This window comes from Melanaphis sacchari, unplaced genomic scaffold, assembly GCF_002803265.2.
Source record: "Melanaphis sacchari strain LSU unplaced genomic scaffold, SCAv2.0 Contig43_pilon_pilon, whole genome shotgun sequence".
In the NCBI taxonomy this organism is placed as follows: domain Eukaryota; kingdom Metazoa; phylum Arthropoda; class Insecta; order Hemiptera; family Aphididae; genus Melanaphis; species Melanaphis sacchari.
Genome location: NW_020271284.1, coordinates 49,421 through 77,257, shown reverse-complemented (window position 1 = coordinate 77,257; position 27,837 = coordinate 49,421). Strand labels below are relative to the sequence as shown.

Here is a 27,837-nt window from a genome sequence, read left to right as displayed (position 1 = left end):
AAACGAAATCGCTCGCACACTGTATAATAATAATGTGTTATTATCATGAACAATTCGAGCGTTGCGGAGATCAGTCTGTATAACGCACACGCGCCCGATACGGTCCCTGCGCACCCCGTTACGGAAGGGTGCGCATGCGCGCCGGCCGTAGCCCTATAGTTAGGAGCAGCGGCAGCACTCGGCATTTACCGCATGCGACACACACGTTATCGGCGTCGGTCCTAAAAAGGGGAGTGGTGGGCGGCGGCGGAGGGCACAGAGTAATGATGATAATAATAATAATAATAATAATAGTAATAATAGTACATCGGGCTCACGCCGAACACATTGGACAGTATTGCATTAGTATACTACTGTTCACCAGTAGTGACAGCCGCCGGTCGCCTACCGTTGGATGATTTACGTATTTTTCCCTCTCAAAATTATAATTTTTCAAATTGTAGCTTTCGCGTGGTCGTTGAAGGGAAACGATCGAAATCATTCTACTGCGTATTAAATCGTACACGCGGAAAACGAGTTTTCGCACGAACGGAAATAAAATAAGTTTTTCGTGATCGATAATTATTTTTGTTTTGTTCTCGACTCGTTTGGTGTGCGACAATTCGCCGGGCGAATCACCCGGTTTTTATATTATAGACGACGAACGCAGTATCGAAATGTATCCTTACCACGTCCGAACGTGACGTCGTGATAGAGGTACACCTCAGCCGTCGTATTTTGGAAATTTTTTATAAAAGCACTATACGTATACACACACCTCCATTTGACTGCCTGTTTTTTAAGCCCCCGCGATAAGCTCGCATTTATAGCTTGTATCGAAATATCCAGTAAAAGCGTATTTCGTACGAAGAAATGATGGCGGACGACGTTAAATATAGGACCGATGACGCATCCAACAACAACGTGACTGGCAAAAGAATGCAATTGTTTCCGAAAAAAGCTGAAGTCGATTTGACGTTCAAAAATCTCACCTATACCGTAAATACATTCATCAAATTCAAAAAAGGTGAGTGTCGACCCTGCGCTACTTGTCTAAGTATAACTATTATAATACTCTATTAACGAAACTAGGCGATACTTTAATAATATAATGAGGCATATTGCCATATTGGTATACGGATAGAAAAACCATTGGTTCATCGTAGTATTCGTACAATGTACACTTTTACAGTGTATTTCAAAATAAATTTTTTTGCACCTACCTATGGAACTATGTATATTATTATAATTATTATCTATCAAGTTATTTTTATTTCAACGTTACAATATTTAATATTAAATTTGTCAATTATTTATACAAACAATATTATTATATCGACAGTTTGTACCAAAAATAAGTTTTAATAGTAGGTACTTAACGATAAATTGATATCACACAAATGATCATAATATAATAATATTATGTTGATGTTGTGTTTATTATTATTATCATAGTTTTTAAACTAATGAGTAAATATTGTGATAAGACAGTACTTTATTATAAATAACTAAAAATTATGTTTAAAAATCATTACCAAGAAGAAATGAAATACTTAGAATGAAACTTTCGAGAAATGTTGATTGTAACGCGTCTTTAAAAATAATGTATATTATTAGAATTATTATAGGTAATACATTAGTTACTTATACAGTTTTTATATAATATTTCTTTTATACATTTTGTATTTTTATTGGACCTATGGAGTATTTATTTATTTATTTTTTATTTTTTGAGAAATGTTATAATATTGGACATTAACTACAATTTTCTAAGAATAGAAAACAAAAAAGTATAAATTATTAAATACCTAAAACTACTTATTGAAACAAAATTTAAAATTTAAATTGTTTTTAAATTAATCATTTTAATATTTATACAATTATACTTATTGAATACTTACTGAGTAATGAATACGGTGGTACTAATGTATACATGTGTGTTTAAAATTTGTTTTTTTTTTCATCTTAATTATACAAAATAATTGAATACGTAAATTGATTAAAATTATCTACCTTCTGTAAGCATTGCTTGTGTTAATAGTAGAGAATAAATTATTTTATATTATATCGACAATTAACATATGATTATATTTAGATATAAGAACAAATAAAATAAAATTGGAACTGAATTGCTCGTCAATAGATCCACACTAGTCATTAATTAATCTAGAGATTTTTTTTTTTAACTACAATTTAACAATTTAACAGTAATAAAAAAAATATGATTTATCAACCTCTTGTAAGCAAAAGCTTGTGTTGGAGGTTGAAAGTTTTAATAATTAATAACATATATAAGTAGATAAGTTTAGATTTAGTAATATAACATATTTCCTAGAACAGAGATTAAACAATAATTATATGAGAAACTTATAAATACATAAAACATTTTTGGGAGTAAATAATATATAAAAAAAAAGATACATGATCACATAAATGAAACATAAGGTAAGATAGTCGCTATATAAAGTATACAAGAATACTAAAGAAAAAAATAAAAAAATACATGTATAGAATATAAATATACATTATAAAAATGCATAACTCATTTTTCACATAATATTTCATTAAGATATTTGTTTATATTTTTTGTAGAATTTATTTTCAGATATTTTTTGTCATTAAGATTCAGTAAATTAAACGCTTTAGGTTCTAGATAGTCTATACATTGCTGACCTATACTTTTTTTTCGATAATTTATTTTAATATCTTAGGCAATAGTTTCTCTTTTATTAGTAATATTTATCAATGGTGGAAGTTTTTTTAAAATAAAATAAACAGTAAATTTAGGAATACAAATAACCATTTAATAACTGACATTTTAGCATTCGAATATTTACAGATGTTTTTTTTTTTTTTTATAATAACAGGCATAGAATTAAAAAAACTAAGACCAAAGTAGTCCACGAGCCTTTGACCAAATTATTTTTTTAAGTAAATTACTTTAACATTATAAGCTATGGTTTCTCTTTCATTTAAATTTATCCAGTTTTTTAAAATTATTTACTAACTATATTAATGACAAATTTTTTGAAAAATAAATTTGCTAGTAGTACATTAAATGAGATGACATTTTTGTTGGATAAACCTTAAAAAAATAATTTATGTAAAAATTTACAAACTATTTTTCTTTAATTAATAAAGCGGTTTCAGAGCATTAACTAAAAGACCACCGTACAAATCCTTATCTATTATTGCTTGGTAATAAAGTACTGTACGAATTACTTGCATCGGTACAATTTTGCGTAACTTATGAAAGCTAAAACTCAAAAGAAGAAGAGCATTACTAAGTTATTCACATGCAAATTCCATCTCACATGTTAATTCCAAATAATTTATACTTGGGACTTTAGATACATTTTTACATTCTTACCATTGCACAAATTATTCCTATCATAAAAGTGTATAGTTAAATCTTGAACATTTTCTTTTATATGATTTATAATAAAGTATAAGTATATAAACATTGTTTTATTATAATTAATTGACAACTTCCTATAATTTAAAAAAATATACTAATTTTTAAATTCTTTATTTTTTTTTTAAAAGTAAATTCATAATTTTGGTGAAAAATAAAATAAAATTATAAATAATCATAATATATTCATATCTGTAGTTATTAAAATACTTATTAGATTAATTTTTTAGGAAGAATGAATTATCGAAAAAAAAAATATTGTCAAGGTAAAATATGAGGGTCAAATTTAAAGAAATAGTATAAATAATAAATTAAGTTAAAAAAAAAAAAATTAAATCAGTAAAAAAAACACTCTTAATAATTTTAATGTATTAAATAAATTATTTATAAAGCTCGACACAATACGTCAATTACGTGGTGGTCACTCACCTCACTTCGCTCATATATTGATGCTTGATAATTGTTTATTTTATTTATTAGGTAAGTATCTACTATAAATTTTAAATCAATAATAGATACATTATATTGTATTCAAAAAACGATTATGAATGAAGCTTATCGGTTTCTAACGTTCATAAACTGTAGGACGTTTATAACATTTTGAGTTGCTAGTTAAAAAAAAATTAATAATGAATAGAGATATTCAAAGTATATAGAGTATAAGAGTAATCCATTATAATATGTTAAGTATAATAATCTTATATTGTATTTAAATGTCAAATTCATAGGTGATACTATATAATATTATGACCTAGGCCAGGTACTCTATGATTTAGTCTGTCCAATATAATAATTCCTGTGATTTAGAAAAATAGAAAAATCCATTAAATTCTATCATATAGGTAGTATAAATTTTACTTTTTAATAAATGTAGATATTATGTTATTAGTTATCACATGCATTATATCCTATTCCTATACAATAATAATTGTTATTATTTGAAACTATTTTTATATATATATATATATGCTATAAGGTAAAAGCTCTGGTAAAAAGATTCAATAATAGTGGTTTTTAGTCTACAATTAACTTTTAGCTAAAAATATATTAACAATATTTACAGTGTATTTTTACAGAACAACAATTTTTACAATCTTAAGCTTAAACTTTAAATATTTATAGTGTGAAAAAATGTAAAGATTGCTCCTGGGTTCTCTTAAAAGTCTGATATAATTGCGTGTTATTGAAGATTTTGCGAATTTCGATGTGTTCAAGGTAGTTGACATTTTTAAAATGTATTATCATAATTTGATGTACATTAAATAAACATAATAAATAATATAATATTATGTTGAATTCTTAATAGTTATTATTAATTAATCATAAAATTATAAGAAGTTTACTAGTCACTTAATAAATATTAATATATTAATATCTAAATTTAATTTAATGTTCTCTATCAATACAGTATCTTATCAATGTCAAGTTAAATTGAATAGGTGAGTGGAAAAGAGATAATATTCAAAAATATGAAAAATAAGCTAATATAACCTTTATTTAGCTAAAATAAAAATTCATATTCTGAAGGCATAAAGGATAATATTTCAAAATAAAGTAAGTTAATTTAGCTAAATATTCTGTAAAAGCAAAATTTTTATTCAAATAAAAATTAAGGAGGTAAATAGTTTTTTTTAATTTTTCAAAAGTTGGGTATTTAGAAATATTGTTTTTTTCAATCAGCTGTTCGATCAATATATTATATTTTGATATCTCATAATTTCTATATTTATTTTTAGTTGTCAAAATATATGAATAATAATAATAATAATAATAATAATTATATTCACTGCTCAAAATATATGAATAATTTATAATGAATATAGAGCTTATGAACTTGGATTTTAACTTCTGTTTATATTTTTTTTTTTACACGTTAAACGAATTCTATTTGAATTATTTGATTAAATCATCAAATTAAGTATAATTTTAGATTTCTTTCAAGGTTTTATTGAATATTTAAATTAATTCATGATTAACTTATTAAATCTATATCAAAAAGCTTTATATTATGTGAGTTATTTAAAATGAATATTTATTACATAATATTATATAGGAACTAAAACGTATTAAAAGAGTGTAAAATTATTTTTCCAGTGGAACAAGAAGCACACACCTGCTAATAAAATTAAAATTTGTTTAAAATATTATCATATATGTCAGTTTATTTGATATTTAACGGAACATTACCATTATATTTTTATTGTGGTACGTTTCAACTGGATAAATAAACTATAAAGTTTCCATTCTAAATAAAATATTACTTATTATTAATGGTTGTATTAATCATATGGACGTATTATGCAATTTGAGTAATTTTTAAAATTATATAACCCAGAAAATTAAGGATCCGTTAATATTTAATTCGATTGTTTTAATTTTAAATAAAATATGATACAATTTCATACTGAAAAAAACATTATTACAAGAATATGAGTTGTCTTCCAACAATAAATTATAATATTAGTATTTATTATCTTAATTTAAAATTGTTTTTAACGTATATGTGTTATTAGCATTAAAATTGCCTGTTGTATAGTCCAAATAATTTTAGTTACTCGTTAATGATATTTTATATCATTTATTAATATAAAGTATAAATAAATAGACACATCTGTACTGCGACAATGAAAAAAAAAATTACGTACAAAGAAAAAGAATAAATAGAAACCAGGATAGTTAAAACAATTAATACAAAAAAAAAAAAAAGATTAAATAAATTAAATGTGAAAAGTAGGTAAGCGATTTGTTGTACAGTAGAAAAAACGATTCTAAGCAAAGACTATTTATGTTAGCTTATATTGCAAAGTATAGTTAATGATATTCTGTTTTTTGAAATTTCTATCGAAGTAATTCATTTTATTAAAAACTATTCAAGTATCTATGGTTATTCGTTTTTTAAATTACAACAAAATACAAAAAATCGATTGTCAAAAAACGGTTTTGTGAATACATTCTTATTTTTTCTTAATTTTTTTATCTTTTCCTAATTATTAAGTAAGTACTGGGAGCTTTTTAGTTTTGATCTTCTCCTCAAAAAAAAAAAAAAAAACTCTCATATATACTTTCCTCAAAAAAAAAGAGTTTAAAATCTAAACATTTTTTTTAGTCTAAAAGGCACTGAGAAATACAAAAACATATACCCACAAAGTTACACACACACCTAAATCATTGTAAAACCAATTCATCCATTGTTCCGTTTAGTTTCTAAAATTAGATGATAAGTCATTTTAATATGACTATATTATTAATTAAATTATAGATTACTGGAGTGTGGGGGTAAATTGAGAATAAACTTGATAGTGGGTGTAGGTTGTTGCCTGTCAGTATTTTATGAAGACGTGACGACTTGTGTCGATCGTGTTCTATCTCTTTAGATATTTTAGTGCAATCTTTTACGATGATGACTTAATAATTATGAATCATTCTATATAATTTTTTGTAGTTTTGATAAGATTCTTGATTAGTTTCATTTTAATAAATTAGACTTTATCTAATATTATACAGTACAACGTACATATTTGTTTTTGTACTGTAATACAATTTGGCGGGGAAAAGTATTACCTGCTACTTTACTCTTTTTATCTAAGCTTTAAACTCTTATAATAAACTATAATAAAATATCTGATTGAATTATGATATATAATATTTATAAATATTATATTATTTACCGAGTAATTATTTATAAGTTCCTCTGTACATAGAAATACATTAACTATGGATTAACCAATTAATTTTAAAACATAGAATATGTACGAAAATAATATTTTTTCGAATGCATTTAAAATATACTTTATATATTCATATACAATACTTTGAAAACATTGTATGATATATTTACTTACACATCATGTTCTGTGTTTATCAATTATTATTATTTATCATTTTAATTCAAAATAACTTAACACGCTTAAATAATTTTAATATTTTATAGCTTTAAGACTTAATTGTGTCGTTGAACTCTAGTGAACCTGATCAATATTAGACATATATATATATATATATATATATATATATATATATATATATACTTAATGAGGAATGGTATTTATGTGTCAAAGTTCTTAAGTCTAAAGGCTCTAATGACTTTCGAGATGTATAAGCCAATAAGCCTCTGCAATAATATTCAATCATACTGTATTTTATTGTTTTTTAATTTTTGAAATTGTTTTATCATATAACATAAATATAAAATATAAAATTATAATAATATATTATGTTAATAAATTCTGTTATTTGAATTGTTTAAGATTAAAATTAAAAAAAATATTGAATTTTATTTTAAAAATATGAATCTTTTTTCATTATATTATATTAATTAATTTCTCAATATTATGTGGATTGTGGATACATGATATTTTAACGATTACACTTCGCCATATATACAATTAATTACTTAATACTTCTAATGAAACGTTTGAATTTTAACTACAGTATGAGTGAGTTAGGTTAAATAATTTTAAAGAACTATGATATTAAAATATTGATTTAAAGAGTTAAAATCTGGACGTTTTACACACACAAAGACTTGTGTTAGCTATTATAATTAATTATAGTTAATTTATACTGCGTACGGTTGATATAAGAGCTATATTTTCTCTAACAAATATTTTTTTGGTGTTTTTTTAAATTTATTTTTATATTTGTTATGTTAATTGCATAACTAGGTACGGATTATTTGAATATTTTTAATTCTTTACTAATTGCTAAATCGTATTCGAATATGACAAGTGATTGTATAATATATTAGGTATGTTAATAACAAATGATGATGATTAGATATTGTACTATTAATTGTTCGTAGTTTTTTTAAATGCAAATATTTTTAAAATTATTATTGATATTTTATTAAATTTTTTTTAATATATGGTCATCAAGATTCAAGGTTAAGATTTGGATTCGTAAAGAGGATTATAATATGTATTTAAAATAGCAAACAACTACTCTAGGTAATCGTCTTCGGAACAGAATTTTACGTTTATATGCATTGAAATGCAATGCCAGTCTGAATTGTTTTGGTTTTTTATTACGTCAAAGTTTAAGATCAAAACAAATATGAGTTAACGATTAAGTCAAGTTTGTCAAGTTTGTTTTTGTCTGGAAATATCTAGTACTTTCGTATATAGTATATACAGAAATGAATTGTAAAGTCTTAATATACTCATTTTTTAATGTCTTATTTTTAGGATGTCGATCGAAAGATGTGTTATTTCTTTATCTTATTTTCATTCGTGCATTATATAACATAAATGGGTCAACTATAATAACGAGTTTTTTTATGAGTATTATTATTTTTATTTTTTTGATTACTGGTTCATCCATTTTTGTTATTAATAACTATACTGATTGTTACTTCTTTAGTTTTTACTTCACCCATCTATAGGCATTAAACTATGTTAGACGCTGTGTAAAAATGTACAAGATTTTTGATTTTTCTCTATTTATTTAATATTTCAAGCCAAAAGTAACAAGATACAGTAAATATTCTTCCTAAAAATTAATATTTAAGTCATTTTTTCTATTCATAATAAATACATTTAAGTGTATTAAAAAAAAAATAAAATTAAAATTGTTTTCATTACAATTTTGATTTAGTCATAAAGTGAAGGAGTAAACTAAATCATTAAAAATGCATATAATTGAAATTACAAAAGTATGTTATAATGGTTGTATAGCGCAATATTATGATTATTACCTATACTTTAAAGTGACAATAGTAGTTAAAAATTATTATATACATATTAAATAATTATGCATTTTGTTAATTATTGTTTTTTGAAATAGCTATAGTGGTCGCAATCGGAATTGGTTTTCTGGATGGATAATACGTTTTTATTTTTTTGGCTATTACACAGTTTACTCTTGCAATGAAAATAATTGATATTATTTTATAATAGCTTATAATTTATAGCAATGGTGATTATTGATCATTACACTAAAACAAAAGTTAGGTATTCATTATTTGACTCATGTATGATAAGTGATAACGCGTCAATATATAAGTGGTTGTCCACACTCTAGAATCTTATATTATAATATTTATTTAGCGATGGATAAATGTGATGCGTGACAGTTTTTGATAAGTAGAAAAAAAAATTTAAATAAAATATAATATAATAAGCATACATCTACCACCATACGTAAACACCAATAGCTTACGTCTGAGTTTTAATAGAATGTGGTATCTCTCCTTCCTGTTTTGTCGATTAATTGTCCTTGATAATATTGTATAATATAGATGTGTTATTAATTTTTGTCATCTTTTAAGTTTATTTTATTCTTCTGATTCAAAATAATAACTTGATAAAGCATCGCCTTCGCTGGCACTGATGACACGTACGATATTTTGATATTGTCGGCGCGTCTCAACGCTTGTGTGACGTCTATACGGAACACGACAATGCATAAAATATAATATAAAACACACTCCGTACACGATGTTAATAATTTCGGTATCCGTAGTTATCGTTTTTACTTCTGGTTTTCGTTTGTGATTTTTTATGTCGATTTCGCTATGCATGCTGCATTGTCGAGGTGTGACGATTGTGATCTGAAAAGTCGGTTCTAGTTTATCGTATAATTTGCCTTTCAGTAGAAAATATTTTGAATAACTCGAAAGTACATCTTGGATTTCGGCAAATATGATTATATTGTCGAACTTATAGAATGAAATCGATCTATGGCTCAATGGATATAACACCTTTCAATTAGTGCTTTAACCTTAACATTTTTATAATCTCAAAATGAATTCAAGTATAAAAAAAAAAATAAAGAAGGGTCTGGCTGTTAAAAATTGAAGTATTGAGTGAATTTTGGTAATCATTCAATACGTTTCACTATTTATTGTATTCTATTTTATAGAAATATAGAATTAATATATATTTTACTTTATATCCACCTAATTGGTTCTGTGTATAAAATATAAGTTATACTTTTAAATAAAATAAAACAAATTAGGTATCAAGTACCAACTATAGATTTAATATAGAGAACGAACAGACAATAGAAAATACTAAGATTTCAATGCTGGTATTAATTTATATTTTAAACTAAGATGTTTCGTGGGCTTGAAAAATAAATTATGCCACCCTTCATGGTTTCACTATACTAAGGTATATAAGCATATTAACTATTAAATATAATATATTCACTTGCTTACTTAATTATGATTTAAGTTGTATAAAATGGTTCAATTCGAATATTAAATACCTACGTATTCAGTAGAAATATATCAATGTATCATAAATTCATAAACCACAATGTGCATGCTGAAAAATATTAAACTTATAATATTGCAAATAGTTTTTGCAATCCAATTTTAAAATATACATGTATTTAAAACTGATTAAAAGTTATAACCGTAAGTAATTAATCAAGTTTCTACACAAACTGTAATTTGTTATTAATTATTAGTAAACTATTATGGGTTGTGGCAAACTGGAGTCTTGGTGACCTTGAACTGAGTTGCTTTCTATAATGTCAATAGCCGACTAACAATAATAATCGAAAGTGTATATAATATAATAATAAATTGTGAACATAGAGTTTTTTTTTTGAACTTAAAATAATATTTAATTTTGTTTGAATTATTTTTAAAATTTGTTGGTGTTACAATAAACTCAATATAAACAAAGAAATATATTGGCTTCACCTCTTTTATTGGTTATCGTAGTTTCATAAATAGTGAATATGTGATATTAAGCCAACTAATTAGTGTTTCTGGTGTCTTATGCCAAAAATACTTCTAAAATTATCACGAATAACGTTTGAAAGACATTTAATATTTTCAACTACTAAACTACATCGAACATTATTATATTTTATTATTTTTTTCATATATTTATATCGTGTACTTACTTATTTTATTTTGGTTATACGTTTTAAATTTTATTGTTTTATTTCAATTATTTAATATATTAATTACTTTTTAATTCGAGTAATTTATTATAGTTTTATGTATGGAGATAAATAATAATAATGATGATTGTGATCTATTATATATACTCGTATATTAGAATAATATATTACATTGTTGTTCTTTTTTTTTTATGATACATATTTTCAAAATTTTAATAATAGAAAATGATTTTATAAATATATTATGAGAAGTTATATGTTAAATATATTAGGTGCTTTAAAATATATATTACTGGATTACTAGCAAACATTATTTTAAAATCTATAAAATATTTATGTTATAATACCTAATGAATTAATATTTAATGTCATTACATTTTTACACAAAGTGATTTAAATATACATTTTTTATTGAAAGAATAAGGCAAAACAATATAACTGATAATAGTTAGTTTGATTAAATCAATTAAAATATAAATTAAATATATTTAAAGAATCAATTTATATTCGACATTTATAAAATGTTATAATTGATAAAAATAATAACCTTTCTACTTTTCGAATAATTCCCGCATTTTTTGATTTATTAATTTGATATTTTAATTCAGTTCAATAACCTCTTATCATTGTTCCTGTTTCTATCATTGCTACTTAAATGCACAAAACAAATTAATGTATCATAAGGATTCTAATAATTAAACCCTATACTTAATCACCTATTTATCAAAATGATAACATTTTACGAAATTAATAGTAAAGGTTAGAATCAGAAGAAGATGTAATATACTTTCCATCTTTTGATGCTGTTATAGCGAATTACTTCTATACTACCATTATATTATAGGAATATTGTATGTATTGCATTGCAAAATAAATGCAATGCAATGAAATACAATTTTTATTTTTTATGATTAAACATTGTCACAGGAATTTTATTATGAAAATCCTAAGCAAAATGTAATTAATCTATTCTCCTAAATATTTTTTATTTATTACTAAAATATAGTTTAAAATATTTTATAACATTTATTTATAATCTAATATAATTAATTTACTTTTAGATTTTGATAATTGCTCTGAGTTATAATGATGATATTGGTTATACAATGTTTTTTTTTTAATTTTTATTCAGGAAACATTACATTTTTTATATAGATAATGTAATTTCTATGTTTTTAGTATGTTTATATAATGGATTTATAGTACATAATTATTGGTCGGAAATTAACTTTAATATGTACAATCTAAGTAATGATAATTTTATACTGAGTTTAATGATAATTTAATCACTGTATAGTCAACAGAAAACAGTTGAAAGTTATAGTTATAAGGTATATAAAATTACTGAAGATTCAAATAAATAAATATTTTTATTTATTGTATAATCTATTGTTAATTTATATCATATATTGGATATTTAAAATGTTTTTTGTTTCTTTATTTAGTAATTGTTATTTAAATTATATAATTCCTAACTCATTCAGCAAGTCTCATTATTTTGAAAGTTGAAATTACAATATTTTATTAATACTTCGAATTAAATTTACATAAGTTTAAATAGCTTTATGCGTCATCTATGGGTTGAACAATAATATAGATAACTGGTTTAGTAGTACACAACTTGTTAGATTATTTTCGTTATGTTGAAGTCATATCATGGTGTTTGTTTTTAGGTATTTATAATTTATAAGCCAATTACTTTATAATATATTTATTATGTGTTCATTTTTTATTTTCATTAATATTAAGGCTCCTATTAACAATGATTATTGTTATCAGAGTAACATTTACTATTATGAATTTTTACCGTACTAGAAATAACATTTGATATTTATAGGTTTTTGTCTAAGTCTATTTGTTTAAAAAAATTAAAAATATTGGCGGTGTTGTTTTGATTGAGAGCTTTAAGTGGTAAAGAATTGTTGAGGAGAATACGTTAAGTTGAGTATTTGGGGTATGTGTATAATATTGTAAGGGGAATTTTGCGTATATCGCATGAAGGATCGAGTCCCTATATAATCTCAATATTATAGAGTAATGGTTAAAAATGTTACTAACTAAAATCAAAATAATGTTTACAAGTGTAATTTTATAAATAATATACAAAATATAATTTTTAAATTATATTCTTTATTATTTAGTTAAAATTAATTCGATGAGTAGTGCTTTGTGACTTGATTATTTATTATTCTATACTATTGTTTTTTTTTTCCATTATTCGTATAATATATAGACATAATGTATCTAATCTTTAATGTATAATATAGTATGTATAAATATGTTATTGCACGTGTACCAACTGGAAATATATTTTATTCTAATTCTATTTTCACAGAGTCGTTTATAAATATAAATTAGCAATAACTATTATTGTTTGTAATTTTCAGTACAATTTTTTTTTGTTTACTATGAACAAAATGTCTTATTAAATGACTTCGAAATTTCTAAAAGTTATATGTTGAAATACATTTTAACATAATACGCACTGTAAAAAATATTGTGTGCTGTACTTATCCCGTACTATTTAGTAATAAAATTAATAATTATACAATAATTGATAAAATGTTTTTTAGAGTTAAAATAAAAAAAAAAAACCATAATATCATTAAATACAATTATCATAATATTATATATTCACATCCTGCTGCTGTGTAATATTTGGTGACATGCAATGGTAATTTATTTCGTGTTATAATAATCAAAGACCAAGTTGATGGTTTCCGGTGAAGACGATAAACTATAAATAATTATCACCCCACGGGAGTTTTACTATTCAACTAGGATGTAATTGTAATTTATGTCATTGTATTAGTTATTTACGAATCACTTGACAGTAGGAAAATAATGTCTGGATAAGAGTTACTGCCGTAGTGCCGTCGCACATCGCCGACCTTCGATCTGAACAATATAATAATAATATGTACATATTGTACAAGGAGGCAATCGCACAGTCTACCATTATGCGAGCAACTGGACAAGTTAAGTGTAACGGTCGTCGAATGACCCATATTATTTTCATGTTCGATCTGCTATAATTGATTAGATTATTTCTATTTTATTTTACTTATAAATTAAAATATAATAGTATAAAATGATTTAATATTGTTAGTAATTGAACAAAGTGAAAAAATGTAATGTTTACATGCAGTATGGGCGAAGAGCATCATTCGAAAGTAAAAATGATATAGGCAGTTATATAATTTACGGAAATTCTTCAAAAATAAAAAAATACTATCCTTTTATTTCAATAGTATTTTATTTTATCATTGTTCTGCTCACTAGTTATATATTTAACACAATTAATTAATAATGATAGAACTATATTATGGAAATAATATTTTATTAATTACTTTGTGTAAAAAATCTCGGCTAATCTCATACGTATCGAAAAAAAAAAAAAATAAAGTATGATATTACCTATATATATGTACCTATGTCACCCGTGATCGTGATTGTGGTCTTGAAATGTGCAATATAAATAAAGGTGAACCCTCTAATAGAATAAAATATTCAGTAAAACCGTATCTATTTGACGCGAGAGTGATAAAATCATATAAATATTTATACATCAAATGATATAACGAGCGATTTCCGCTTTGAAATTCATTTCTGCCCAAGGAATCTAACTTACTGCTTCGTTTTTGGTGGGTGAGGTGACATTGCTGTTCCATAAATCTAAATCGACCTTTGACTTTTCACGTCATAAAAATACTGGTCATGTCGATTATTTTATTTTATTATTAATTAACCGATTAAGGCCCGGGTTGAGAAGACGATGGATGATATCAAAAAGATTATTAGTACTGCTGGTTCCTGGTCAAGCTCACCATTTTTTTTTTAGTTGAATTTTTTTTATCAGCTGGCATAAAATAAATATAATATTATTACTTAGTAAAATTATATATTTAGTGTGTTACGAGTCTTTAATATCAAATGAATATTTTTGAATTCTTGTTTTTTTTTCCAGCTAGATAGGCGCTGCTCAAACTATTGATTATCATTTATTTGAAAAAAAAAATTATTTGATTAGAATGGTTAAACTTTTTTCATAATTTAAAATAATACAATGTTCCTAAAATTAAAACAAGTCACAATATTTCTTAATAAAATTCGACTTCGATTACCTATTTGAATTATTTAATTTTTTTTAGTAGCTGTGTAGATAGATTGACAATTATATTTTATTTCATATTATAAACATAATATATATTTCTTTATTTGTTATTTTGACGTGTATAACGCGTCATATTAATGTGGTTTATTAAGTATCAGTTTTTTAAACTTATATGATATATTTTATTCTTAGTTTTTGATATCTCCAATAATATATATAGGATATTGTATTTATGTAATCGACAGCGTTGAGTTAAGTGTATGCTATAAAATCTTGACTTACACTACCGCTTGTTACGTATAAATACATATTATCTCTAACCTATTGTACAAGTGATCTATGATTTAAATAATAATATAGCTTGGTATCAAAATAGGTGTTATAAGAAAGTGTCATGGTTGATAAATACGTACTTGTTTTTTGTTTCTAGTAAAAAAAGAGATTTTGCACGGAATTGACGGCAGTTTCCGGTCTGGACAATTAACGGCTATCATGGGACCGTCAGGTTGCGGCAAAAGCACATTACTCAACGTTCTCGCCGGATACTCGTGAGTGCATTAAAACAATAATATTTTAATAAGCGTCGTGTACCACGGTGTGTAATTCATAATTATGAATAGATTAAAATGTACTACTAATAAATTCTAGCTTATAGGCTATTGTTTTCTTGGAGTTATAATCCTAAGTAGGAAATGTAATTTTTGTCGAACAAGATATCAAGTATTTTGGTTTTTGATTTGTGTTGTATATCTACACGACCTTAAGGTGACAACAATTTATGTTTTAGATACCTGGATATATAGGGCATTTAGACGATATGGTTGGGTAGAAATGTACTGAAATTATCACTAATATTTAGAAATATTTTATACTTGCAATAAGATTTAAATTCACCGCACTCATGGTAAATAATTTAAAATTGGTAATCACATAACTAAATACAATTACGATTTCACGTCCTTGCGCTCATTCAAACAATTTACCCCTTTAAAATCTAAACTAACAATACTTACTACAGTTGTCAATTTTTACAAACCCTTTAAATCTATCTACACAAAATGCATACAAATTTGAGCTCCGCTTAAAAAAACTCAACTTAAACAAATTTAAAACAAATTCCTCCCACGCCAAAAAAATAAAAAGGTTCTGACCTATTAAAAATAAATATTTGATGTTCTAAATTAAACCTTACACGGAGCTTCACAAATTAAAACCTCAATATTGAAACTATTAGAAAAACAACTATAAAACTATTTATTATCATAAGTCTTTAAATGATCTTTGCAAAAAATGATCTCAATACATTTTTTGTCTATCCCTCTAGTGGTTTAAAAGAAACTAACGTTGTGTCCTACACTCTTTAGTTTTAATCTAAAACCTAAGGAGTGTTGTCAGTGGTAGCTTCTCCAGATCAAGCTTTATTTAATGTTAATCTGTTTTTAGTAAATATCAAAATTGTTTGGATTGTGTAAATCAAATAAAGGAAAATAACAATGTCACATTGAATTTTATTCTTTTATTACACTCATGACAATAATTGTCAATTGATTAAAACAATGTTTCTCAAACGGTGTTCCATGGCACACAAGTGTGTCTCGAACTGGTTGTAGGTGTACCACGACCGTGGTATATGCGTATATTGTTATTTATTATTAATTTCTAATTAAATAATATATAAATAAAAATTATAATAATTAAAGTAAAAATGCCTTTTTTTTTGTTTGCCATTTATTATTTTATTACTATAGTGTTCGTCAAATTGTATAGTTTTAAGAAATGCTCCGTGAACATAAAAAGGTTGAGAACCACTAGATTAAATTGTTATTGTAAAAAAAAAAAAATTACAAATAAAAATAAAAATACAATAATTAGTTTTTAAATCACATACAATGTGTAGTAAAATAGCACTTGTATAAAAAAATTTGTATACAATGCACTTAAATTAAATTAATTATATGTTTAATTAGTTTCCAATGTTAACAAAACTAAAATAGTTTGTTATATACTTTTACATGATATTGAACATTAGAAGAAAAAAATTCTGCTGTTTAATAAGAATTTAATTATCAAATGATTTTGTTTTGTATGGGTTGATATATTATTTCTAATTAAACTCCTGATAAAAAATAGCCATTATATTATTCTTTATTCAAGATTCGATAACCATTTAAGTGAACAATTAGGTTTGTAAATAATAAGCCACGTGTAATATTTTATGCATACAAATTACAAATCCACTCATATGTTAGTTCCTTCAAAATAAATGATAAAATTATACTTGAGTAGCTTATAGAATCTGTTATTTTACTTGTTTATGACAAATATTTGTACAACTCACAAGTTATTTAAAAAATGTTTAAATACGTTTAATTGTTTCAAATTTTAATTTTGATTTAAAATATTTATAGAATAATTTTCATCGAGTTTTCACAATATTTTAGTATAAGGTATATTTGAAGAATATGGTCACTGGTATACTTATTAAACATGAAGTCGATGTCGTAAATTCATAATGATTAAGGGTATTTAATTTTTTTTAAAAATCATACGCTAACTTAATAATCTATATCACAAAAAAAATATTCCCCTAAAATGTATACACATACCTATAGACTTAAATTAAAAAAATGTTAAATGTTTTATTATTATATTTTGTCTTATAGGATAATATTGTTAGTATAGGTGTTCTTAATTTGCTTATTCTAATAAGGTTTTTATTACTGAAGAAGTAATATGTAATTGTGTATTTAATTTATATAAGTACATAAACAGTTTAATTTATTTCTATTAATTGTTATATAAATATGTTTACTTTACATTATATGATAATATCAATAATTGAAGTCTGAGTATAGTTTCCGTGTGTGACGGCATGGCTAATTAAAAATGTACTGAGGCAACGCTCCGTGCATTTTTTAAATATTTTGGACAACATCTGCACTCAAATTGCTAGTTATAGAGATGAATAATTTAATATTTCTGTAATATTTTATCGATGAATTATACAATGATACAATATAATAATAATACAACATATATCGTTACACCTGCAATGTGAATTAAATATATTTAATAATGGCTATAATATATATTAGCCATAATTTAATTGTGAATTTAAATTAAATTAGGGACTTCATAAATCTTGCTTAAAAAATATGTCTCTAAAAAAGATTTGCATATTTGATGAGTATTATTATTTTATAACTTTTATTATGTTGGCGCAATTTTTAATTTCATTATTTAAAAATAAATAAATTGGAAAATAATATTTTATTTTGTTAAAATCATCCAATAACAAGTTTTGATTTTTTTCTGTTGTAAAAATTACTATTTGAATTATTCATGTATAAGTTTTGTGTGATATTTATTATTGTTTGTTGTACAAAAGATAATATTTAAGATACCTGTAATTAAAAAAAAAGAACATTTATGTGCCTAATTAATCTAAGTTTTTCTCCCCTATCCCAAAAAATAAAACCGATTAAAACTTTGTCAAATTTGTCAATTTTAGGGCAAATACAAATTAAATATTTGTATAAGACATATAGGTACTACTTGCAAAACCTGCTTTCTTTGTGTAATAGTCAATAATGTGTGAATATTTTATCCATTGACAAACTTCAAAAGGTACTAAAATTTCTCTCTGGTTGCGATTTTTTTATAATTTATGATTGATTTAAGGCACGAGCACTTGGCCTTTCAGGGCCATGTTTCCAGAATGTCGCCAACATGTTATAATATAATACCTGATCTACGTTATTTAAATTACGTTGCAGGATAAGTGGAAGTTCAGGCCAAGTGTATTTGAACGACTCGTTACGAGATGAAAAACAAATGGCCAACATAAGCTGCTACATACAGCAGGACGATTACGTGCGTGACCTGTTGACTGTCAGAGAGTCGATGACGGTCGCTGCCCACCTCAAGTTACCAACAACCTTATCGGCTATATCAAAAGCCGATCGAGTGGAGGACCTGCTTGACGCGTTGGGCCTATCCGTTCATGGAGACACTATCACCAAACGGCTCTCCGGAGGCCAGAAAAAGAGACTGTCCATCGCTTTAGAACTTATAACCAACCCTTCAATATTGTTCCTAGACGAGCCCACCACGTGAGTACCTACTGCACGTCTTGCGATACATACAATGCGTTATTATTATTATTATTTTTTTTATAATATTTAATTTCCCTTATAATAAATTAGGTATCTGATTTTTTTATGTAAACAATTATGAATAAAAAAAAAAAAAAATTAGTAGGGAGAGAATAGAAACTAAGATATAAACTAGAATATACTATTATATATATTTAGTTAATATTTTTTTCAGTCATATTTAAGGCTAGATACTTTTATGAGTTTGCATGTTTTTCAATAATATAGCTAAGCAATATAGAAATTTGTTTCTTTCTTAGTTTTAGAAGTTTGAAGCAATCATTTTTTTTTTTTGAATATTTTGCATATTCAGGTTTTTTTTTCTTTTTAAGTGTATGTTTTATTATATTTGTATTTTAAGTACATATTTCACATATTTTATTAAAAAAAAATTTAAAAAAATTATGTGAGAAAGAGAATAATATTTTATATATATTTACAATATTTAATATTAATTTTTTGGAAATTGAAAAAAATAGATTAAAATGATTAAATATAAATATTTATATAATCTATCTACTGCGCGTTTTCCTAATTATTTCTGTTATGAAAAACAATGTCAGTCGATAAAGAATACGTTGAATATGGTCAGTTAATGTCAATGTGTTTGTTAGTATCGTATGTGTTCTCATTTGGCGTATGTTAGTATAGTTACTAAGTACAGTTTTGTTGTTGTAAAAATTAAATTAAAAACGCCTTGTTTAATAATTAATTAATTAATAATTTTTAATTTTTTAATGAAAAATAAAATATATTAAGAGCATATTTTAGAATTTTTGCATATTTTTAAAGCATGTAGTTCCTAGTCAAATTTATTATTATTATTATTGATTTAAGCAGTCTGTTATTACAGAGTTAATTAATGATAGTTATCAAATATTTTTGTTACAACTTGTATATTTATAATTAAAAAAGGTACCTAAGTGGGTACTGCTCTGCTGTACATTAGGTGTCAAGTGGATCACTATTAAATATGGATATGTTAAATTTGAATTCAATGATAACATATCATTGTACATGAAAAACTATTCTGAGCGGAAACGGTCTATCAACCTTTATCACCAAGTGATATATTTTTTGTTTTTAATGTAGCTATATTAAATTAATTTACTTTATTTTTAGTGTTATATACTTGATATTTTTAGTAGGTTGATATTATTTTTTCGAAATAATTGAATTTATTATATTAATAGTTTTTTAATAGAAGTATTTTATCAACAACTTTTATTGTACTTGACTATAAAGAAAAAAAAATTAATAACACATTATAAAATGAATAGGTACATTCATTATTGCCCAGCTTAGAATTAAAAATAAACAATGCATAATAATTGTGTAAAAATGTATTATTATAAATAATACGTGGAAAATTGTACGAATTGTTGATTATGAATTATGATATACTTAGTTATATAGCTAATGTTTGGTTACTGGTTTTTCGTTCATTTACTTAGTAGATATTTAGATATCATAAAAATGAATAATATAACATAAATTAAATAATCATTTTATTTGTTTATATATATATATATATATATATATATATATATTCATAAAACATCAAAGACAGAAATGGATTTGATTCACAAGTATCACTTATAAAATAAATCTATTGTATTTATATAATGTGTATATACACTTGGTCGTCAGTCGTTTCTTTAATAACACTTTTCACGAGTCACTTACGACGTGACTTTTTTGAAGGTCAGCTTTTCTAACTTCTCATTGTATAACTCATAAAGTCATAACTGATTTAGGTATTGTCTTCAGTGTTTGACAAATGATTACAGTAAAAATATAAAAGAGGTGTAAATCCAAATGAATACTTGTATGAAGAATGAAACTTTTAATATACGTACTGGTTTTTATAAAATAATCATTTAAACTTATTACGTAATTTTACGTTAATACTATTGTTGATTAATTATTATTTATTACAGTAAAAAACTGTTTGACAACTTTTATTGTTTAACTCGGAACAATCCTTTTATTGTATGTTACTATCATTATTTTCTTTGTAATTACTCTGATTCATTCCCTATGACGTCATTCGGAAAACGTCAGCGGATGATCTCTCGCATAAAACTGTTTCTAATGGGTTTTTATTTTGTAATATTGAAACTTTTCACTTGGCTACGTTTCAATAATATATCAACTGATATTTTTCCATTTATTTTACTAACACCTTAGTGAAATTTGTGATTGGTCTAAAGTGGAATATATAATTATGGTCAATCACATTTCTGAATTTAAAATCCGATTTAAAACAAAATCGTTCTATTTGTTTTTGTAATATAATTTTTAACTATACAACGTATTTTTTAGTACGAGTCAGTGGCATATTTAGGTTTTTGTCATAGGAGGGGGGGTATAGTTTTATAAATAAAGATACCAATGAAAATATTGTACAATATATTATAATATTTTAATTTTTGCAAATTTAATCAATTATTGATAAAAAAAAAAAAAAAATAAATAATAATAATATTTTAAATAATATAATTACTATAATTATTTGTGTGTATACAGCCTATGGGGGATTTATTTATTCCCTTGCCCCCCCCCCCCGTAAATGTGTCACTGGTACGAGTGTACGGCTATTGATATGTTATTTGTGTGTTATCTCATGTTAAAACGTAAAGCAAGTATAATTATGCTCGAATCTAAACTAACATATTACATTGTTTCATATAAATAAAATAAAATAATATATAGATGGTTCTGATGCGCCTAATCAAAATATTAGATTTATCTAAGCAGGTATAATATAGGGTAATTTAAAATGCTTACATATATTTATATTTTATACTTAGAACAATATTGTATACATTAAATTAAAGAAAAATATGTCAAGTTTAATTAGTTATGCTTATAAATGTTCTACGTGAGCTCCTTTGGTCACACAAATAACATCTAGTCGGTAGTCAAATTCATTCCATGCTTCTTGCAACATATATTTTGTAATTGACTCCACCGCTGTTATTATTCGATTTTTCAATTCATCTAGGGTTGATGGTAATGATGGTAAATATAAATCATCTTTAACACATCCCCAAAAAAAATAATTACATAGTATAAGATCTGGTGACCTAGGAGACCAGCTGCAAAATGCTAAGTCATTAGGTCCATTGCAACCAATCCAACGGTTAGGGAGTGTTTTGTTTAGAAAACCATGGACATCTAAATGCCAATGTGGTGGTGCTCCGTCTTGTTGATAAATGTAGTCATCAGAATATTGTTTTATCGTGGAAATAGCCAGATTTGAAGCATTTTTAAATAAGATCTACCATTTATTGTGTTTTTAATAAAAAAAAAAGGGCCATAAACCAAAATCTTGGATATGGCACAGAACAAAGTTTAGGTGAGTCACGCTCGTGTTGGATTATGGCATGAGGGTTGGTCGTACCCCATATACGAACGTTATGATGGTTTACTTTATCACTTAAGTGGAAAGATGCTTCGTCACTAAAAACTAATCACGAAGAAACATTTTTATCCTGCATAAAAATATCAAATTCAAGTCATTTCAACTTATCATTGGGTTTAAAACCTGCAACAGTTACAATCTGTATGGTTTCATAGTTAAACGTCGTCTTAAAACAAGCCGCTAAACAGTTGCTTGTAGAATTTCTAGTTCTCGACTTGCGCGGTTAGTTGATTTAACACGGATTGCGTTGAAAACTCTCTCTAATTCTTTCCGCATTATCGGATACACGAGGTCGACTTTTGCTTTTTCCTTTGCATAAACACCCTGTTTTTTCAAACTGCTTATATCACCGACGTATGCTCTGAGTAGTCGGTGCTTCGATACCATAATGACTACGAAAATCGCGTTGCACAGTTATATTATCGATTCCACTTCGAAAATCGCAACACACAAAACACTTTGCATTGTCCGCTCGACATATTTGCGGAAACTAACATATTATTGCCTTAAGAGATAATTTAAAAATAATGAATTTATAACATTGTAAAACTTGGGATTACGTTCTATTAATTTCTACATAACTTGATAAGATAAAATTTATATTTAATCATTTTACAGCTATCTTGAATTGAATGAATCATTTTAAATAACCCTTTAATAAAAATATTAATGATGACATTTATACAATTTAATTTTTATTATGATGCGATTTGAACTAAATCTAAAAATATTTTCATAGTGGTTTGGACAGCCAATCTTGCAGCCAGTTCGTATCATTGATGGCCGATCTAGCGCACAATCAAAGTCGTACCATGGTGTGCACACTGCATCAGCCTAGTGCTTTACTGTTTGAAAAGTTCGACCAAATTTATGCGTTGTCCTCAGGTCAATGTATCTACCAAGGATCTCCTAACTTAGTGATTCCTTATTTCGCTGAACAGACCATCGTATGTCCACCATATCACAATCCGGCAGACTTCTGTAAGTATATAAAAATATTATGTTATTTTTCTTAAAGGACTTTGCAAAAATTCATGTTAAGCAGTTTTATTAAAAAAATGATTGATCATCCCTGGTAATTTAAAATCAATTTCAAATTAAATTGATGGCTTGAACAATTTTTTCAATTTATTCAATTATACTATTTGAAGAATTATGTTTTTCGAGAAGTGTATTTTTTAATTTATTAATAATATGTTTATCTTGTATTATTTTTAAATTTATAAGTTAGTAATTTGTGTTGATTGAAGACCGCTATAAGATATTATTAGACTATAATTTCTATGTTGAATGAGTTAGGAATATATTAGTTTAGATAATTATCACACATCCAAAGTTAAAGTTAATTTTATAATATTTATTTAATTATATTTTATTTTATTTATTATGGTATAAAACAGTTTTAAGATTAATTTAGTCATTTGAACTATTGATATTTGTATTTTAAATTTATTTATATTGTGTATTATTATATTTTTTTGTTTATTTATTAGTGATCGAAGTGGCAATAGGAGAGTATGGTACTGATGTACTGGTCAAACTGGTTGATACAACGAAAATCCCATATATTAACGGACACAATAATTGTAATTTAATTTCCAGTGATCAAGAATTACAACTAAAACATGGTGCGTTTCCTTTATATCGTGTAATGTATATTTAAAAATCATAGATGATGGTGGTGATTTGAAATTAATAAGAAATGTATTCATTTTGTAGGTACATGCTTGAAAAACAATAATAATATTGACAAGAAACAACCATTTAAAACCAAGATCTTAAACAAACCTCCATATTATTTACAGGCTTATCATTTGTACTTACGAAATGTCATTATGTACAAACGTAACAAAGTGAGTAAAATATAGCCAATGTCCAATACCAATTTTATATAAATTACATGGTTACATTCATTTAAACAATATATAATATTTATACAATTGTGCGGTATAAATATAGCATGTAGATAATATAATTCCGATAAAAAAGCATTTCCCGGATGTAGACATTACACTCGTATTGATAGCGTACGTGTTGGACATTGTTAGAATTTGTTGGTCGTTACTAGAGACCGGATTTATATACAAATGCATATATGTATTGAAATACAAAGCTTTTTAAAATCTGATGAAAATTGTTTCCGATTTAGATTATTCTTATTAAAATAATACTACCTAATTGTATTTTGTATATTTTAACGTTTTATCTATTAAATGCATTTTTTTAGTTTTATAGTGTATATTATTATTTATAGCACACATATTTGTTTTCGTTGTATTTTCACATTCACAGCCACATACCTATTATCGATATAAATACGATTGACCATTATTGCCAAAGATAAGATGACAAACTCATATGCAACATATATTAAATTGATATAAATCAATTTTTTTTTCACTTTTTTTTTATTAATGTGGGCAAATATTTAATAGGTCGAGATAAAAAGTGTTAAATAGCGAAAATGACGAAAACTTTTATATCTTTTTTAATACTTATTTTTCACATAATTTTAAATAAAATATTTTCGATTCAATTTTTAATACATATTTAATAAAAAATACATATTTTGTAGCACATTATAGTATTTTTAGAAGTATATTTTGAAGATTTCTGGTACATATAAACCCAGTCACTAGTCATTACTTGCCGAATTATAGGCCTGTGGTACCAATGTATTCTAATAAAACTTACCTTGAAGTTTTTTAAAACCATTCACCGTAATATCGAGTTTTAGTCTAACAGTTGTGAAGTTAAAGTTAATGAAGTACTCTATCAACTTTATTTCAGTGTCTATCGTGTACCAAATATGTTTGCTATAGTAGTATTTAGTGTAAGTAATCGTATACTACCAATGTAGTGTTAACTTCACTTTCACGAAAAATTAATTTTCAGAGTTATTATTGAAAAATAATGTACATCAACTTTATTTAATTTAAAGTATATATTTTAAAAATTTTCAGACAAACCTTATGCTGCGGATCATTGCACATTTCGCCATTGCTCTTATTTTTGGATACTTATACCGTGGTGTTGGCGACGACGCATCGGTAGTGATCAGCAATATGGTGTTCATATACGGTACAAATTTGTTTTTGGTTTACACCGGCCAGATGGCCGTTATCGTATCTTGTGAGTATATTCTATTAGTAGGTATAGTACTTTAAATAATAGCAATTATCTTTGTTGTATGAATGTATTAATGTTTAAAAAAACCATTATTATTGTCTATCCAGTTCCATTAGAGTACAAGGTCTTGAAGCGGGAACACTTTAATAGTTGGTTTACACTTTTCCCGTACATGGTTTCCATATTGCTGGTTGAAATACCGTTTCAGGTGAGGTCACAAAATACAATGAAGTCAGTGAATTATGTTTGATGGATTTTACTAACCTATGAATTCATAAGTCATGTTTTGTTAATTACCTATTTTTTTGCATAATGTTAAAAACACACAAAAAAAAAAATTAAACCAATAAAAATAAATAACTTTTAATAGTGGTAATAAATTGTACTTGAGCGTCGAGTTTTATATTTTCCATATTAGCTTAAAATTTGGTTTAGGGTTTTATATTTTTATCCCAATAAACGATTGATTCTATAAAGCAGTATTCACGTTAAATAGTATGTAATGTCCAATTATTTGTCTAAGGCGTTATGGTCTTTTCAAAAATAAACAGACATCTAAACGTGCGTAGTGTCATCGATTTTAATATTAATTTTTTTTTTTGCTTTTAGATACTATGTTGTCTCGTTTATATTTTGCCATCGTATGTCATGACAAACCAACCACTGGAATTGATGCGATTTAGTTACTTCACTATTTTTTTGGTGGTTACATCTTTGACGTCGCAAAGTACTGGTTTCTTGTGTGGCGCTACTTTGCCAGTTAAGGTAAATTTTGTTATATTATTTCTATTCACTTTGTTGATAAATACTAGTCATTCATCATTTTTTAATCGAAATACTTCAAAGTTATTCCTAAGACTTGTTTAAACAATTAATCAAATTAAGTGAGATTAAAAAACATTATTTAAATCAATCTCTTTGTATTACGAAGAGAGGTACTTATTTACATAGTCAATATTATAGTAAAAATTGTAATATCTTGGTATAAACTATATATTATCAACAATTTTCATCACGATATAGTTTCATATACTATATTATCTATTTACTTTCAATACTTAATAGTTAATATGTTTCAAAATTTAATTTTTTTTTTTTTTTTTGATTATACTGCATAATGTAGTTATCAAAAATTATAACGAGAAACAAATAATTAGCGATTGTTAAAAAATTTAGTCATGTATGGAAAACGTGTGTGAAAAAAACGAATCTTTGTTTCAGGTGTCTGTATTCGTCGGACCAGTGTTCGTGGTACTCTTGTCTGTGTTCGGTTTCGCAATACGATTTACGGACATTCCCGCCATTTATGTGTGGCTTCACTATTTCAGTTTTGTACGAGGGTCGTTCCAGAGTCTCGTGTATACGTTGTACGGCTTCGGCAGAGACGTCCTACCATGCTCTGACGAAATGTACTGTCATTATAAGAACCCAATAAAGTTTCTCACCGAAATGGAATTCGCTCAAGTGAACATTTATCCCGAATTTTTCTACATATGCTTCTTTTTTCTGTGTACTTACATACTGACGACTACAATCATATGGTACAGGTTGAACAAACGGTAAATCTAACTCAAAACCTGTAATAGGATTGATGAGCATTAAGTCATAATTTTAAATTACGTGGCAAAATATTTTATTTTGGATGCGCAATAATATATTGTATAGTGTATGATGATTACTAATATGCTAATGTTATTTGTGTGTAAAAATATTTTATAAATTACAGAATATGTGTATATAACATTATGTTACATAAGAGTTTACT

The 27,837-nt window shown here is 25.3% G+C and overlaps 1 protein-coding gene across 1 annotated transcript; it reads left to right on the top strand.

The window, feature by feature from the left end:
* The first annotated feature begins 336 nt into the window (after positions 1 to 336).
* LOC112597742 (ATP-binding cassette sub-family G member 1-like) lies at positions 337 to 27,837 on the top strand. Its single transcript, XM_025343924.1, has 10 exons — positions 337 to 1,006; positions 15,793 to 15,910; positions 19,139 to 19,474; positions 23,683 to 23,924; positions 24,437 to 24,571; positions 24,663 to 24,796; positions 25,907 to 26,075; positions 26,180 to 26,280; positions 26,682 to 26,837; positions 27,294 to 27,837. Exons 1-10 carry the CDS (start codon positions 853 to 855, stop codon positions 27,633 to 27,635), a joined length of 1,887 nt encoding a protein of 628 aa, XP_025199709.1. The 5' UTR covers positions 337 to 852; the 3' UTR covers positions 27,636 to 27,837.